The sequence below is a fragment of the Callithrix jacchus genome, chromosome 21 (assembly GCF_049354715.1).
Source record: "Callithrix jacchus isolate 240 chromosome 21, calJac240_pri, whole genome shotgun sequence".
Lineage (NCBI taxonomy): Eukaryota > Metazoa > Chordata > Mammalia > Primates > Cebidae > Callithrix > Callithrix jacchus.
Window position 1 is genome coordinate 35,065,612 of NC_133522.1, and position 18,132 is coordinate 35,083,743.

The following is an 18,132-nucleotide window of genomic DNA, read 5'->3' on the forward strand; positions in this document are numbered from 1 at the left end:
AATGGGTTAGACTTCCAAAGGGATGCAATCATCAGTATCACCTGGGCGTTTGTTTGAATGGCCAATTCGGGCCCCTCCGAACTCCTGAATCAGATCTTGCATTTTGACAGTATTCCCAAATCTTCTTAAAATGTGATTACTGCTGTAGACAATATTCTTTCTAAATCTCTGCCCCCCCGTCCCCTTTTATCCATATTGAAAGTGTTATATGCAGTTTAGAAAAGGAGTTTAACGGCCGAGCGTGGTGGCTCACTCCTGTAATCCAAGCACTTTGGAGACCAAGGTGGGCGGATCACCTGAGGACGGGAATTCAAGACCAGCCTGAAGAACATGGTGAAACCCCGTCTTTATTAAAAAAAGAAAAGAAAGAAAGAAAAAGAGAAGGAATTTAACGTGAGAGTCTCTATTAAAATTTGAAATGTACAAATCCTGTAACTTAGTGATTTTGCGACTCGGAATCACACTAGAGAAACAAGTAAATGTGTGGTGGTTATTGTTTCTCGTTCACGCAGTCACCCTTTTATACTCAACTCCATGTTACTGGGGCGCCCCTGCTGGATTCCACCAACAGGGCAACAAAGGCAAGAGGAAGAAGGGACTTGCTCCATTCTGTGAGCATCCTCTCAGCAGCAGCTGCCTTTTACTGTGGCAGGAGCAATTGCTTTAGCCAGCAGGTGGTTTTAATCTCCATCCTTTTTCCAACAATCACAGAATCAGCCTTATTGCACCCCTCAAAGATAACAGCAGCAATCAGTGCTCTCCTCAGAGATCTGAATTCCAGTTTCATGGGGCCTTTCCCCTGAGCTCCTGAGATAATAGCCAATGTTTGAGCCCCAACACCGTGGGATCTCTTCTTTTAGCTCCAGAGGTCCAGCAACAGCCAGCCATCACCCTCTCTTCATTCTTCAAAGGCCTGAACTAAGGTATACATCTTCATCTCCGTCTCAAAAGTAATAATAATGTTTAATTTTTTCAAAATGTAAATATTTATGTCAAGAAATGTCAGCCGAGTGCAATAGTTCATGCCTGTAATCCCAGCACTTTGGGAAGTCAAGGTGGGAAGATCACCTGAGGTCAGGAGTTTGAGACCAGCCTGGCCAACATGGTGAAACCCCATCTCTACTAAAAATATAAAAGTTAACTAGGCACTTTGGCACATGCCTGTAATCCCAGCTACTTGGGAGGCTGAGACAGGAGAATCACTTGAATCCATAAGGCAGAGGTTGTCTTGAGCTGAAATCACACCACTGTACTCCAGCCTGGGTGACAGAGCAAGCAAGACTCTGTCTCAAAAAAAAAAAAAAGAAAGAAATGTTTCAATACTTTTAAGACTGCAAAAATCAGATTGGGAGTTAAAAAAAAAAACAAGATTTGAAACTCTTCTTCATTCATGATTATTAAGATTAGAAATTCTTGTTTTCACAGATTGAGTTTTACATCAGAATTATAGCCTTTTGCCCTAAGTAAATATTGAGCATGTCTTACAGAAGTCTGATGTTAAAATAATCTTACCCATCCAGACAACTTTGTGAGGAGGAAAATCAGATCTCAAGTACTTAAAAATATATTTCCACAGGCTGGGCACGGTGGTTCATGCCTGTAATCCCAGCAGTTTGGGATCCACACCAGCAGCTGTCCGTTGATCCCCTTCATGGAGATGATATACAGGTTTTTGGCTCCTGTGTTGTCAGCACAATTGATCACAGCTCCTACTGGAAGATGCAAGGAAATCTGAACTTCCACACCAGAGGACCCACCACATCCTCACTTCCACATCTTGAACTCCAGAAAGAAGGAAAAAAGTATGTTTTTATTTTTTTCAGCAAACTTCTTATTTAAATAGCAGCAACACGGCCAGGTGCGGTGGCTCACGCCTATAATCCCAGCACTTTGGGAGGCCAAGGTGGGTGGATCACAAGGTCAAGAGATCGAGACCATCCTGGTCAACAAGGTGAAACCCCGTCTCTACTAAAAATACAAAAATTAGCTGGGCATGGTGGTGCGCGCCTGTAGTCCCAGCTACTCGGGAGGCTGAGGCAGGAGAATTGCTTGAACCCAGAAGGCGGAGGTTGCGGTGAGCCAAGATCATTCCATTGCACTCCAGCCTGGGTAACAACAGCAAAACTCCATCTCAAAAAAATAATAATAATAAATAAATAAATAGCAGCAACACTACATAAGTAGTATATGCCAGGAGAACATTTGTTTGTCAGCTGGGATCCCTAGAGAGTCAACTGAACAAATAAGATCTAATAGTTTGATAACATTACAAAATAAATGTACAATAAGAATAATTTCAGTATATATCAACTATAACTTATCACAATTCAGCATGAGATTTGAGCAGAGACAAGCATCCAAACTATATCAGAGGGATTTAAAAGAAAAGAAAATAACCATAATAGTAATACAGGAATATATAGGTGAATTTCCAGTTCAAAATAGCATCTGTTAGCAGCCTCTCCCAAATTCGGACACACACAAAAAAAATTGATGAAAACATTGAGGAAGACAAAAATAGCATAACTAAAACTAAAACTGATGAAAAACACATTTCCAGAATCTAGAAGGAAACTGTAATATTGAGTCTGGACTCATGAAGTCAATAAGGCAGGAAGGAGATACAGATACATGTATACATATTTCCCTACCACATAAAACTATGTCCTTTCATGCTGGTCTAACCCCTACTCCCATCTGCCCTAAAAGCCCTTCCTTCCCACATACTTTTTGGAATTGCAGCTCCATGACTAACCAATATTCACCCTCAACACTTGTTCCCAGTTTGGCTAACGACAGTGCTTCCCCAGAAGCCTCTGGTAAGTGATGTTTATTGTCTAAAATCCCACCTATCTCAGGGGTCTGCAGATAAGAACAGGATCCTCTTTGCTTCCACTTTCCTTAAAAAAATAAATTATTATTTTCAGGATGCTGTCAACAGAATATACATTCTGACATCCGTCCTCTTACCAGCCTCCTGGTCACTCCCTTTTAGTCTCTAAAGACTTTAGCACTTGGCTCTCCAACCTCATTCCAAACATCATCCTGGATGGCTTTTTAAAGTCCGAATTAGGTGCATGCGGAATATCTGTCCACTGCTTGCCCTCTCAGAACATTTGTTTGTCAACTGGGATCCTTAGAAAGTCAACTGAACAAATAAAATGTAATAGTTCGATAACATCACAAAATAAACCTACATAAGGATAATGTCAGTATATATCAGCTATAACTTATCACAATTCAACGTGAGATTTGATCTTCATATCTCATATCATTTTCCCCCATTCCACTTCATCTACCATACCACAGTCATATCCTGATATTACTCTTGTACCAGAGTGACTAAAGAAAACCAACATCAAGACCAAAGTATGCCAAATTGCAGGGTCTTTATTGCCGGTGGCCACAGAGAACTCACGTCTCTCCAACCCGTGGCCCTGAGCTCAGGGGGAGCAAGGTATTTAAGTTGCTAAACCATATCCTTGTTTCGGGGGGCTCCGGGTTGCACAAGGCAAGCTGTTTGTACAGAAGCTAAAGTCAGCGGTTTGTTGCAAGGGAAGGGGGGTAGCAGTGGAAATTTTTAACCTTAGAAAGTAACACTTCTGAGCATTGCAACACAATATCAGTTCTGAGAACTATAACTCTGCTCAGGGCCCAGGTGGTTTTCTATAAGATGGCAGTGCTTACGCTTTCTGTTTTAGCCCCTATCTCATTACTACTTACATTTTCCCAATTTGTTGGGAAATGTTGAACACTACCAGGAAAACAAACAATTTAGTCAACAGAACCTTGAGACCACTAAGCATTAATGATTCCAAGCCTTAGTTTTGTCTTCATTACAGCCCTAAAAATGTACCATACTTCTGTAATTTTCCCAATTTCACCCCACTCTTGGGTCACAATCCCCTCTTGCCAGATTCCTCATTTAACTGTTTCCACCTAGACATTCTTCAAGGAAATCTTGACCTTGCATTGTGCCCCGAACTCCAAGGACTCTTCTCTCTTTACTCCCTTCATTGTTGACTTTAGATTTCATGATCTTTTGTATCAATTACTCTCTTGCCAATAACAATAAGTCTCTTGTTCATCTACTCTTTCAGCCTATTCATCCTGAGAAACCAAACACTACACAAAGCCAGTTATTTGTTTTCAGCTGTTTTTTTTTCTTACCAGAGAAATGTTGAACACTACCAGGAAAACAATTTAGTCAACAGAAGCTTGAGACCACTAAGCATTAATGATTCCAAGCCTTAGTTTTGTCTTCATTACAGCCCAAAAAATGTACCATACTTCTGTAATTTTCTAGGACTCCCTACAAATAATTATTTGAACAGTTCTTCAAAACTCTCACCATTCTACCTTCCTCCCTGACTTCAACAGATGACTTTTCCTCCCATTTCACAGGACAAGAATAGGATCAGATTATATACCATATCTTTCCGACAGCAAACATGTAAATTGGGCTGATGATGATAATTATTTTTTTTTCTGAGACGGAGTCTCACACTGTCGCCCAGGCAGTAGTGCAGTGGCGCAATCTTGGCTCACTACAACCTCTGCCTCCTGAGTTCAAGCAATTCTCCTGCCTCAGCATCCCAAGTAGCTGGGACTACAGGTGTGGACGACCACACCCAACTAATTTTTTTGTATTTTTAGTAGAAACAGGGTTTCACCATGTTGGCCAGGATGGTCTCAATCTTCCGACCTCGTGATCTACCCGCCTCGGCCTCCGAAAGTGCTGGGATTACAGGTATGAACCACTGCACCCAGCTGGCTGATGATTATTTTACACTGTTTAACTGAATGGTTGCTAAAATAGTAAAATTCTCCTATACCCTCTGAAATATTCTTTCATTGCCCTTGCCATTTCCCTAGGACTTCTCTGACCTCCCCTTGATTCCTGACTAAAGTGTTAATTGCAGATTTATGAGGAGGCTTCTAAAATCCCATTCCAGCCCCAGACGTGTGACTATTCCAATGGATGGTGACCGCGTCATATTGGTTGTTGAGTACGTTGAATATCATCCCTTCCCACAAACCTTCCTTCCATCTTCAACTATAGTCCTTCCATAATTCTGTTTAAAAAGAAGTGTCAAAGATGGGGAAAAAAAATAAATGCACAAGGCTAGTCATTGCTGCACCACTTCAAAGTCAAAATGAAGGAACAGAACAACACAAATATCCATCAACTGGATGCCAGTTGAAAAAATATGGTGCAACTACATAATGTAATATTATATAGCTATTAAAGGAAATGAGAAATATGTCTATATACTGCTCTGGAGTGAGCCTCACAGTCTTTTTGGTTATTTGGTTTGCTTGTTTTTCTGTTTATGGAGACAGAGTCTCACTCTGTTGCCCAGGTTGGAGTGCAGTGGTGCCATTACAGCTCACTGCAGTCTTGACTCGGGCTCAAGTGATTCTCCCACCTTAGCCTCTCAAGTGTCTGGGATCAAAGGCATGCACCACCATGCCCGGCCAATTTTTTTCTTTTTTTGTAGAGATGAGGTCTCGCCATCTTGCCCAGCCTGGTCTCAACTACTCAGGCTCAGGTTATCGCCTAGCCTCAGCTTCCCAAATGCTGGGATTATAGGTGTGAACCACTATACCAGCCTCATCCCGCCAGGCTTTAAAATGTGAGGTATTGCCATAGAGATCTGTAGTGTTGGTTAGGAATAAACAGTATGTGGATTGTCATTCAATACCAAGTGCTGTAAGGGGCATGAAGCAACTGGAAGTCTTTTTTTTTGAGATGGAGTTTCACTCTTGTTACCCAGGCTGGAGTGCAATGGCGCGATCTCGGCTCACCGCAACCTCCGCCTCCTGGGTTCAAGCAATTCTCCCGCCTCAGCCTCCTGAGTAGCTGGGATTACAGGCACGCACCACCATGCCCAGCTAATTTTTTGTATTTTTAGTAGAGACGAGGGTTTCACCATGTTGACCAGGATGGTCTCGATCTCTTGACCTTGCGATCCACCCGCCTCGGCCTCCCAAAGTGCTGGGATTATAGGTGTGAGCCACCGCGCCCGGCCTACAGTATTTTTTTTTTTTTTTTAAAGAAAACCCCACATAGACACACATGCAAAAATAAGATACTAGAAAATAAAATGTAAAACCAAGATTTAGGCTGGGTGTGGTAGATCATGCCACAGCACTGGAGCCTGGATGACAGAGCCAGACTGTCTCCAAACAAACAAACAAAAAACAAAACGAAACCTAAGAAAGCTATATTGCTTAAACTCTAACATTTAACTACATTTATCCGTTCTCAAAAGAACTTGCTAATCACAAGACTGGAAAAATCTGTCCTTCCCTGGCTTACTATGACTTAATCATAAATGTCTAAATTTGACAGGTGTTCCAGGAGAGAAAACTTAACAAAACTATTCTGTTGCATTTTGTTTATGTGACATTTGAGATCTGCATGTTATATATAGTAATCTAGTTTTTTTTTTTTTTTTTTTTTTTTTTAAAAGATGGGGTTTCACCATGATGGCCAGGCTGGTCTTGAACTCTTGACCTCAGGTGATCCACCCACCTCGGCCTCCCACAGTGCTAGGTGTGAGCCACCGTACCCTGCAGTAATCTAGTTTTTAGTAATATATACAAAGACTGAAAACGTTTTAGCAGTAGCTGCTACTTTAGCTGCTTAAAGTAATATATGCATCCTCTGCCCCTTTGGTGGTACAGGTGTCAGATTCCATTCTCCGTAGATATTTCATACAAATATGCTAGTTGCTGGAGGAATCGGAAACTGGACACATGGCTAGTCCATCTAGCTGTCTGATGGCAGCAGAGGAAGAACTGGATTTCCAGGGCAACTGACAGGGTGATAGGACTGGGCAGCAGGGAGGAAATCTAGGGAGGTACGTAATATGTAGCTCCAATACAAACACTGTGCTTTAAATACCATTCTCATTCTCATTTGTGTTTAATCACCTTTATATTTAATATCTATCCATATTGCCTTCTTCCATTTTATTCCTCTAGATTTCTACATTGTATTACATAACATATGCTATCTGTTACTTACTGGTTCATTTTATGATGAGCATAGTCCAGTGTTTTTACTAACTTAATGCATCGTCTCTCACCCCAACTAAGTCTGACTGGTCAAGAATAATCCAGGCCAGGCGTGGTGGCTCACGCCTGTAATCCTAGCACTTTAGGAGGCCAAGGCGGGTGGATCACAAGATCAGGAGTTCAAGACCAGCCTGGCCAAGAGAGAGAAACCCTGTTTCTACTAAAAATGCAAAAAAAGTTAGCTGGGCGTGGTGGTGGGCACCTGTAAGCCCGGCTACTCAGGAGGCTAAGGCAGAGAATTGCTTGAACCTGGGAGGCAGAGGAGGTTGCAATGAGCCAAGATAGCACCACTGCACTCCAGCCTGGGCAAAAGAGTGAGACTCCATCTCAAAAAAAAAAAAAATTATCCAACACCTGGTGCCAACCTGAGTGCTAGTATTATTCGTAAATAATGAATGCTATTTATTATGCTAAGTGCTATTTGTCAGTAAATAATAAATGCTTTTGGAGCTGATTTATAGAGGGCCTCAAAAACCAGGTAGTGTGTTTATTTAAATCTAGGTCAATTTAGCAAAAATAAATGCACAGAAAGCCATTTCCAAAACAAAAGAATGTCAGAATACAATTTGCTAAATTTTCTAAATTACTAATTTGATGAATTGTTGAGACTTGTTAAAAAAAGTTCGGGCCTGCCGGGCGCGGTAGCTCACGCCTATAATCCCAGCACTTTGGGAGGCCGAGGCGGGTGGATCACAAGGTCAAGAGATCAAGACCATCCTGGTCAACATGGTGAAACCCCGCCTCTACTAAAAATACAAGAATTAGCTGGGCATGGTGGCGCACGCTTGTAGTCCCAGCTACTCGGGAGGCTGAGGCAGGAGAATTGCTTGAACCCAGGAGGCGGAGGTTGCGGTGAGCCGAGATCATGCCATTGCACTCCAGCCTGGGTAACAAGAGCGAAACTCCATCTCAAAAAAAAAAAAAAAAAGTTCGGGCCCTACTTATGCCTCAGCCTTGTGTAAGGGAAGCCCAGGAGCGGGGCACAGCATGAGTATACAAAAATAGAGATGAAATGCAAACTCCACTTCAGAAAAACTTCACCTATTTGTGTATCAAAAGGCTGGGGTAAATGCAAAACTAAATCTCTGAAAAACTGTTTGACAAACTAGCTTTCAACTGCTAGTAAAAAAAGCCTAGAAATTAAAACTGGTTTTATTTCATAAGACATCTAGAGATAGGCAGCCGCTGATATTGGGTCAGCAGCTCAACAATGTGGCAACCAGCATGTTCTTGGTTCTCTTCGCCCTTCCTTCTGCTGTGTTTCAAAGAACTCCTCCAGCTCCAGCCGTCACTTTGGTTTATGGCATCAAGAAGGGGAAGAGGAGGCCTAGCTGCATATATATCTCTAATCAGGAAGCAGAAGTTTTCCCAGAAATCCCAAGGCCAAAGCTGTTTTCTGAGGCCACTGATAGTTGCTAGTTGCAACAGAGGCTGAAAGGGGGCAGTTAGCTTTTCTGGGTTCTTCAGTGGAGGCAGGTAAGGGAAGAGTGGGTTGGGAATGGCTGGCAAATTGGAGCACCAACATTACCTTTGTGGATAATAAATTTATTTTCAAAATGGGCAACTGATATGTGAAGAAATACCTAACAACAATTTTAAGGTTAGAATTTGAAACTCAGTTTTGCTTTCAATCATGACATTTTTAACAGATGCATTTCAGCTATACTGCTTTTTCCTTGTCCGTCACTCCCCAACATTCTAGAATGGATCTAAAATAAAATTACTTAATCTTTCAAGAAAAGCCAGGAGCGGGGGAAGCTAAAGGTCAACAATGACAAGATCGTTTCAACTACTCTTTTGCTGTCATTGTCCTTCTACACCAAAGAACATCTGGAAAACATCCCCACATGCTTTGGCATTTAAGAACTGATACAGCTGACCGAAGTCCATGTGGTTTCCCCTGGCTCCATTAACACTGAACACTTTTTCTTCAAAAATGGAAAATTTCCTTTGTCTTTCCATTTCATCATTTGTACCATCAAAAGGAATGTCTTCTCGATGGCGAACTAAAATTCTCTTCCAGTTTAATTTTCTGAGTCTGAAAAGAAATTTCCAAAGTAAACATTTCAAAATGTATATTCTAAGGCACTTAAAACAGAAGTTACAAAACAGACTTATCTATGCCTTTTCTTGGAAGTAGTCTACTTTTTACTTTTTTCTAAAATAACTTTATTTATTTATTTAAAAGAGACAGGTCTTGCTATATTGCCTACACTGGTTTCAAACTCCTGGCTGCAAGTGATACTCCTGCCTCAGCCTCTAAAAAATGCTGGGATAACAGGTGTGAGTCATCGCGCCCTGCCAAGAAGTCTACTTTTATCTCAGAGGGATTTATTTTAATCATATATGATTCTGGTCATAATCCCATCCCCAAACTTATTTGTTGCCATTACTATGGCCTTGTATCAGTATTTTAGAAATGTGGGAATTACCAAATCCCAAACTACTAATGGACCTTTTCAGAAATTCATTTAGAATATCAGTAAAGAAATGAGAAGACTAGTGGCAATTCTAATGCTTCTAGAAAGCACCTTACTTCATAGGGTATCCAGTTTGAAGCATCACTAAGATGAAGGGAGAACCAGATCCATGGAAGTGGATGGGGTCACAGTGTCTTGGGCAGGGGCTCAATTCATTCAGTATATAATTACAGAATGTCTCCTACAGGCACTTGTCAGGTGAGGGGCAAAATGCTGACTACATGTGATTTCTGCTGTATCCACCAACTTGAGAATGAATCCCATACTTATATCCACATCTTTAATACAGTCATGTGTTGCTTAACAACAGGGAGACATTCTGAGACATGCATCTTCAGGCTATTTTGTTGTTGTACCACCACGATAGAGTGAACTCACACAAACCTAGATGGTACTTTTTTTTAATTTATATTTTTTCATGTGGAAAACCAAATGTCCCAGCACCATTACTGAATATCACTCTGATATTCAACAGTGGGAAGATCAAGTGCCATATATCAGGTTTCTATAGTGCTCCATTATAATCTTATGGTACCACTGTTTTATGTGTGGTCCGTTGTGACCAAAATGTCACTAGGCAGCACATGACTGTATCTTTAGTATTAAAATTATTAACATGACTTTACACATGTATGTGAAAGCAAACCTTGACCAGAATTCTTCACAGGCACTTTGTGGGCCTTCCACACAAACAACACCAGGTTTTCCCGGCATGCTAAACCCAGACAGGGAAAGCTCCTTTGCCCACTCTAGAATATTCTTTCTTTTGCATTTGTTGTAGATATGATGGCTGTAGATCCAGAGTCTCGTGAAGGTGAGGTCGATGGACTGGACTGGACTTCCTGTGGTGGGTGAAGATGAAGAATCTCTGCTGACATAGCCAGCAGCGTGTTCTCTAACCCACTCTGTGGCATTCAGTATACAAACGTCTCCATGACAATGTTTTTGCAAGAATGCAGTCAGATCTGTGTTCAGCTGAGTCTGCTGGGATCGACTCAATAATGCTGATCTAACAGAAAAGGTATAAGAAAAAAAATTATTTTGGAACAGAAAACAAAGTCAAGAATTGATTTTATTCTCAGATTAATTTTGACCTCTAAAGTTGGCCAGAACTTCTGTAACGTACCTGACAGTAACGTCAGGCAGAACTGTCGGGTATTTAAAGGGAAGAAGACAGGCCAGAGAAAACATCGCCTGATTAAAGAGAAGAAGAAATAGTGCACTAACCAATGTTTGAAGTCTCAACACGTTTCAATCCTTTCAATAGCAAAATTGGCAAAATTGAATTACCATTGTTTCCTCAGATACATCCAGGTTCATATTGACAGTAAAGTAAACTTTTGAAGATCGCCCCTCCATTGTCTTCTTTTCAATACAATCTTTCAGTTCTGCTACAGCCAGCTGGTCATTCACTATGAGCTCATTCTCACCAGGGAACATACTGGCTAGCAGCTCTAACTCAGCAAGCTGGGCCTCCGCCTGCTCTATCTCAATCATTTTTGGACATCTGTAAGTTTCTAAGGAGGTAAAGATATCAGAGACAATTTACATAAGCAATCTTGGAAGAATTCAATAGATCAATATACGTACTAAAATTATATTTGATTTCTTCATAAATTGTACAACTTAATTAGTCTCTTTCCCCTTTACTCTACTTTCAGATATAATATGCTAAGTCCTATGCTAAGATCAGCCTGGGCAACATATTGAGACCATCTCTATAAAAAAACAAAAACAAAAAACCTCTTAATACTAAGTAGACACCACATTCCTCTGTGTCTAGTTGAGAGGACATTTTGAGCCACCATAATGGTCAATGTCATCAAAATAAACCAATTATGTAGTCAAAAAGCTGTATAGATAATGTAGCCAGAAGAGGGGATATGACTGGTTACGCTGGAAAACTAGAATGAACAGAATAAGTCAGAGAGTGGTTATGTGGATGGTCAATTTCTTTTTAAGTATATATTAATGTTTATTAGTTTTTTTTTTTTTTTTTTGAGACAGGGTCTACCTCTGTCACCCCAGTTGTAGTCCAGTGGCATGATCACAGCTCACTGCAGCCTTAACTTCCCACACTCAAGCAATCCTTCCACCTCAGACTTCTGAGTAGCTAGGACCACAGGTAGGCACTGCCAGCTACATTTTTTATTTGTAGAAACAAGGTCTTGCTATGTTGACCAGGCTGGTCTCAACCTCCTCGACTCAAGCAATTCTTCCACCTTAGCCTCCCAAAGTGCTAGCATTACAGGCGTCAGCCACTGTGCCTGACATTTATTCGTTTTTAAGAAGCAGAAGAACATAAAGAGAAAATAAAGGCGAATTGTCCTGTAGCTTAAGTAACACTTGTTAACATGAAAACATTTTGGGCATTATACATATATGTATATGGGAAATGCTGGTATAATGTATAAATATATACAATGTGAGATAATATTACAGTATATATATATATTTAAAATGTATCCGAAGGGTATATGATGCACTTTTTCTTCCTATTTCCTATCTCCCTCTCCACCAAATATATTTTGTAGATCTATTCACTGTCAACATATCATTCTTTGTAATTGTTGCCTGTTATACTGAATCATGTAGATATGCCATAACTTATTTCTTTACCTATTGATGGGCATTTGGGTTGTTTCCATATTTTTACTAATATGAACAATTCCATAACGCAAGTTCTTTTTATATATACAGTATGATAAACTGAATACTGTGTATTCAAGAATAAACTTATAGAGATGGACTGTTGGAGCGACAGGTACATTTTAAATTTTGACAGATACTGCCAAGTTGCTTTCCAGAAAGTTGCCATACATAAGTTTAAAACTGTACCCAGTCCCCTGCTTTTCTTTAAAAATTCTTAATACATAGTTCCTTTTGGCCTAGCACAGTGGTTCACACCTATAATCTCAGCACTTTGGGAGACTGAGGAAGGTGGATAGCTTGAGTCCAGTTCAAAACCAGCCTGGGCAACATAGCGAAACCCTGTCTCTACTAAAAAATACAAAAAAAATTACCTGGGTGTGGTGGTACATGCCGGTAGTTCCAGCTACTTGAGAGGCTGACATGAGAGCATTGCTTGAGCCTGGGAGGTGGAAGTTGCAGTGAGCTGAAATCACATCACCGCACTCCAGCCTGGGTGGCAGAGCAAGACTCTGTCTCAAAAAACAAACAAACACAAAAGACCCTAAACCATAGCTCCTTTTATCAATCTCTTCTTTTACAGATTTCAAGCTGTATGTCTTTTTTTTTTTGAGACAGAGTCTTGCCTTGTCACCCAGGCTGGAGTGCAGTGGTGCGATCTCAGCTCACTGCAACCTGTGCCTTCCAGACTCAAACAATTCTCCTGCCCGAGCCTCCCAAGTATCTGGGATTACAGGCACAGGCCACCATGCCCAGATAATTTTTTGTATTTTTAGTAGAGGGTGGAGGCAGGATATCATGTTAGCCAGGCTGGTCTTAAACTCCTGACAGGTGATCTACCCGTCTTGGCCTCCCAAAGTGCTAGGATTACAGGTGTGAGCCACTGTGTCGGGCCACAACTGGTTTAGTATTTATCCTAGACAAAAGCAATCCTAATTGGGTGATAGATTATATGGGCACAATTCTTTTGTTTTTTTTTTTTTTTTTGAGATGGAGTCTGATTCTGTCATCCAGACTGGAGTGCAGTGGTGTGATCTCGGCTCACTGCAATCTCCACCTCCTGGGTTCAAGCGATTCTCTGCCTCAGCCATCCAAGTACCTGAGATTATAGACAGGGTACTTGGCCAAGCTGGTCTTGAACTCCTGACCTCATGATCCACCTGCCTTGGCTTCCCAAAGTGCTGAACATGATTTTCCAGGCCAAATGACATTAGCCCTTTACTCCACAGAACAGAGCAGAATCCCTTGCTTTGCCATGTAGTCACCTGATTTTAAGTAGTTTAAATATAAGCATCTTCATAGAAAATGGGGGGTAGTTTTGGTAATATTCATACAAATATTAACATATATTGACTAATATTTCTACTAATGTTTCATTTGAAGTTTTCCTTTTATAATAACTGCAACATTGGAACTGCAACATTCCTCCTTTCTTTAATCACAATGTTTTTTCTTTGAGACGGAGTTTCGCTCTTGTTACCCAGGCTGGAGTCTCGGCTCACCGCAACCTCCACCTCCTGGGTTCAGGCAATTCTCCTCCCTCAGCCTCCTGAGTAGCTGGGACTACAGGCACGCGCCACCATGCCCAGCTAATTTTTTTGTATTTTTGATAGAGACGGGGTTTCACCATATTGACCAGGATGGTCTCGATCTCTTGACCTCGTGATCCACCCTCCTCGGCCTCCCAAAGTGCTGGGATTACAGGCGTGAGCCACCGCGCCCGGCTTTTTTTTCTTTTTGAGACAGAGTTTTGCTCTTGTTGCCCAGGCTGCAGTGAAATGGTGTAATCTCGGCTCACTGCAACCTCTGCCTCCCAGGTTTAAGCGATTCTCCTGCCTCAGCCTCCCAAGTAGCTAGGGTTACAGGCACACACCACCACACCCAGCTAATTTTTTGTATTTAGTACAGATGGGGTTTCACCATGTTAGTCAGGCTGGTCTCGAACTCCTGCCTCAGGTGATCCACCCACCTCAGCCTCCCAGAATGCTGGGATTACAGGCATGAGCCACTGTCCCCAGCCTAATCACAATTGACTTTATATAATTTTATATCCCACTTTTGTAACTTGGTATCATAAGAAACATTTGGTAGGTTTTTTTTTTTTTTTTTTTGAGATGGAGTTTCACTCTTGTTACCCAGACTGGAGTGCAATGTCACGATCTTGTCTCACTGCAACCTCCGCCTTCTGGGTTCAAGCAATTCTCCTGCCTCAGCCTCCTGAGTAGCTGGGATTACAGGCACGCGCCACCGTGCCCAGCTAATTTTTGTATTTTTAGTAGAGACCGGGTTTCACCTTGTTAACCAGGATGGTCTCGATCTCTTGACCTTGTGATCCACCCGCCTCGGCCTCCCAAAGTGCTAGGATTATAGGCGTGAGCCACTGCACCCAGCCATTGTTTTTTTTTTTTTTAAACAAAATTCTCATAATTTAAATCCCTGGGCTTACTGGAATTCCATGTACATATTTGCTTTTCTGTTTTGGAGCTGAGAAACATAGGAAACAACTCCTTAGGTGGTTATTAGAGAAAGTGCATTTACTTTGTTTTTTATTGGAGTGGCTCTGTTACCAGTGTTTGGATTCTATTACCAGATTGCCAAGGTGTAACTCCTGGCTCTGCCACTTATGAACTGCGTGACCTTAGGCAAGTGGCTTAATTCATCTGTGCTGTAGTCTCCCCAGTTCCATAACTGGGATGACAGGTTGCTGTGAGGATTAGAAGATAATCTGTGGAAAGTGCCTGGCAATAAAGTACTTTTTATATGTGTGCTTGCTACTATTTACTAGAGTAAATTTTAAATAAGTGCTTGCTACTATTATAATTATTAATTAAAAAAAAAATTTTTTTTTTTTGAGACCGGGTCTAGCCAGAGTGCAGTGGCACGATCTCGGCTCACTACAACCTCCGCTTCCTGGGTTCACCTGATTCTCCCACCTCAGCCTCCTGAGTAGCTGGGATTACAGGTGTGCACCACCACGCCAAGCTTATTATTGTATTTTTAGTAGAGACAGGGTTTCACCATATTGGCCAGGCTAGTCTCGAACTCCTGACCTCAGGTGATCTACCTGCCTCAGCCTCCCAAAGTGCTGGGATTACAGGCATGAGCCACTGTGTTGGGCTGCTTGTTACCATTATTATTATCAATCATCATTTCAACAAATGTTTCTCAAGCACTTCTTATGTTCAAGCATTGGCACTAAGATAACAATGAATGAAAGTAACAAAACAGCTCTACCTGTGGAAGGATACCGTGACATCAAAAAAACATAATTTATATGCCCAGTCAAGGTGCTGTGGCTTATGCCTGTAATCCTGGCACTTTGGGAGGATGAGGTGGGCAGATCACCTGCGGTCAGGAGTTTGAGACCAGCCTGGCCAACATTGTGAAACACTGTCTCTGCTGAAAATACAAAAATTAGCCAAGTGCAGTGAAGCACGTCTGTAGTCCCAGCTACTCAGGAGGCTGAGGCAGGAGACTCACTTGAACTGGGGAGGTGGAGGCTGCAGTGAGCTAAGATCACACCAACTGCACTCCAGCCTGAGCAACAGACTGAGATTGTCTCAAAAAAAAAAAAAAAAGTATTTATATGCCCAGTGAATAACCATTATGAAAAAGTCTGAGGAAGAAAACAAGTTAAAGGGAAACAATGGGGCAGCAAAAGGTGAGACTGCACATGGGGTTGTCAGGAAAGACCTTTCTCCTAAGGGGACTGTAGTGAAGACTTCAAGGAACTGAAAAAAAAGGCCCTGTGTTTTTCTTGGCCAAGAGTGTTCGAGGGAAAGGGCATGTTCAAAGGCCTTGAGGCAGGCGGGTGCTAGAGCAGCTGGCCAGGGCAGAGTGAGCTGGAAACAGGGGACAGAAGAGTTTAGTAAGGAAATGTGGAGCAGTTTATGTTGGGACTACTACAGCATGGCCAGAATTCTGAATTTTATCCTGACACCTAAGAGCCACCCTGAGAGGTCTGACTTAAACACACTTGCTGCTATGGAGAATAGTGAAGGGAAAAGTGGGGTGACAAGAGAGACACTGCAATAACTAGGGAGAGAGGATGGTGGCTTGGATAGGATTATAGTGGTCAAGACAGTAAGCTTCAGCTTCTGGATATATGGAAAGAGCAGAGGCAACAGTATTTACCGATGAATTATATGAGACGTGTAACAATGACTCCAAGGCTTTAAGCTACCGGAAGCATGGATCTGCAATTTATTTAGACTGTGATGCTCACGGGGATATGAAGCTTGGTTTTAGACGCAAGTAATGAAGTGCCTACTAAGACACCTGTTAAATAGAGATGTCTAGCAGGCAGTTAGACATACAATTTTGGAGTGTATGAGACTCAGCTGGAGATATAATTTTGGGAGTCAACACTTATTTAGACCTACGTATTTGTTTAAAAGTCTCCCGAGTAAGTAAAGTTGGGAGAAGGTCCTACTGAATTTGGGATATCGAAGTTGGAATTAGCAAAGTAGTACGCGATGCAGGGACACTTGAATGGACAAGTAGGGGAGTGACGTCACAAGTCATTTATCTGCCAAATTATTTTCGCTGAAGAGATTTAAGTACTTCCAGAAAACCCTCAAGATAATTTTATGACTCAAGATTTCAACGAATGTTTTAAGAAAATAGACTGTGGCCGGATGCGGTGGCTCACGCCTGTAATCCTAGCATTTTGGGAGGCAGAGGAAGAGGGATCGTTTGAGCCCATGAGTTCAAGACCAGCCTGGGTAACATAGGGAGACCTCGCGCCTAACTATTTTTTTAAAATAAAATATATTCAAGGCCAGGTGCAGTGGCTTACGCCTGTAATCCCAGCACTTTGGGAGGCCGAGGCGGGCGGATCACGAGGTCAAGAGATCGAGACCATCCTGGCCAACATGGTGAAACCCGGCCTCTACTAAAAATAACAAAAAAATTAGCTGGGCGTGGTAGCGCGCTCCTGTAGTCCCAATTACTCGGGAGGCTGAGGCAGGAGAATTGCTTGAACCCGGGAGGCGGAGGTTGCAGTGAGCCAAGATTGTGCCACTGCACTCCAGTCTGGCACCTGGTGACGGAGTGAGACTCTGTCTCAAAAAAAGATAATAAATAAATAAAATAAAATATATTTAAGAGAACGTAGACTGAAACTTGAGATTTCTGCGTGGAATAATTTATTTTCCTTGCAGATTTGTTTTGAAGAACAGAATACAGTACTCCGCAACTCAAGCCGCGATGCTCTCAGGAAGAATGCCCAGCATGCAGCCGCCCCCGCACTCAGACTGTGCCTTGGGCGAGGTCCCCTGCTGCAGCGGGGAGCCAAGGCCAAAAGCCGAGCCCACCGATGGGCGCATGCGCACCCTGTCAAACAATTTCGGAAAGAGTTGCAGCGTGGGAAAGCCCTGTGGCACTCACCACTGGCGCTAGCTGAAGCGAGACTTACCTTGAGCCGTGGCCCCTTCACTGCTGTACTCCGGGTTCCTTGGCTGGACGGACAGCTCAATTTTTATCAGGAGGGAACCTCAAAATTCTAGCATACTGCGACCCCAAACTTACAAACCGCCTCAGTCGACGACCCGCTGGAAAAGAGGGCGCGCCCTCGGCTGGCGCATGCGCGCGCAAGACCGCGGGCCGGAAGCTGGTGCTGGCCTGTCTGGCGCGGTGTCCGCCAGTGTTTGTCTCTGGAGTTGGAAGGACGGAGGGAATGCTTTGTCCCTGCTCAGTTGCAGTTTTCTCCTTCTTCTTCTTCTTTTTTTTTTTTTTTTTTTGAGACGGAGTCTCGCTCTGTAGCGCAGGCTGGTGTGCAGTGGCGCGATCTCGGCTCACCGTAGCCTCCGCCTCCCGGTTCAAACGATTCTCCTGCCTCAGCCTCCTGAGTAGCTGGGATTACAGGCGCGCACCACCATGCCCAGATAATTTTTGTATTTTTTAGTAGAGACGAGGTTTC

General features: G+C 42.4%; 1 protein-coding gene across 4 annotated transcripts; it reads right to left on the reverse strand.

The window, feature by feature from the left end:
- Positions 1–8,612: 8,612 nt before the first annotated feature.
- Positions 8,613–17,778, reverse strand: RWDD2B (RWD domain containing 2B). 4 transcript variants are annotated; one of them, XM_054248952.2, is made up of 6 exons: positions 17,629–17,778; positions 12,587–12,704; positions 10,854–11,080; positions 10,690–10,757; positions 10,210–10,572; positions 8,613–9,121 (listed from the first exon to the last, which is right to left on the reverse strand). In XM_054248952.2, the coding sequence occupies exons 3-6, from the start codon at positions 11,058–11,060 to the stop codon at positions 8,887–8,889; spliced, it is 873 nt and encodes a 290-aa protein (XP_054104927.1). In that variant the 5' UTR covers positions 11,061–11,080; positions 12,587–12,704; positions 17,629–17,778; the 3' UTR covers positions 8,613–8,886. The 4 variants fall into 4 exon arrangements, with proteins under 4 accessions (XP_054104927.1, XP_035139027.1, XP_054104926.1 ...); XM_035283136.3 differs by having other exon boundaries at positions 12,587–12,724; XM_054248951.2 differs by having other exon boundaries at positions 12,587–12,728.
- Positions 17,779–18,132: the final 354 nt, after the last annotated feature.

Excerpts from the sequence above, each read along its gene's own strand:
- RWDD2B (XM_078358430.1), bottom strand. The coding sequence starts at position 11,060 with ATGATTGAGATAGAGCAGGCGGAGGCCCAGCTTGCTGAGTTAGAGCTG. Across the intron at positions 10,758-10,853 it reads ATGTATCTGAGGAAACAATG|GCGATGTTTTCTCTGGCCTG; the intron begins GTAATTCAATTT and ends CTCTTTAATCAG. Across the intron at positions 9,122-10,209 it reads TGTGAAGAATTCTGGTCAAG|ACTCAGAAAATTAAACTGGA; the intron begins GTTTGCTTTCAC and ends ATTTCTTTTCAG.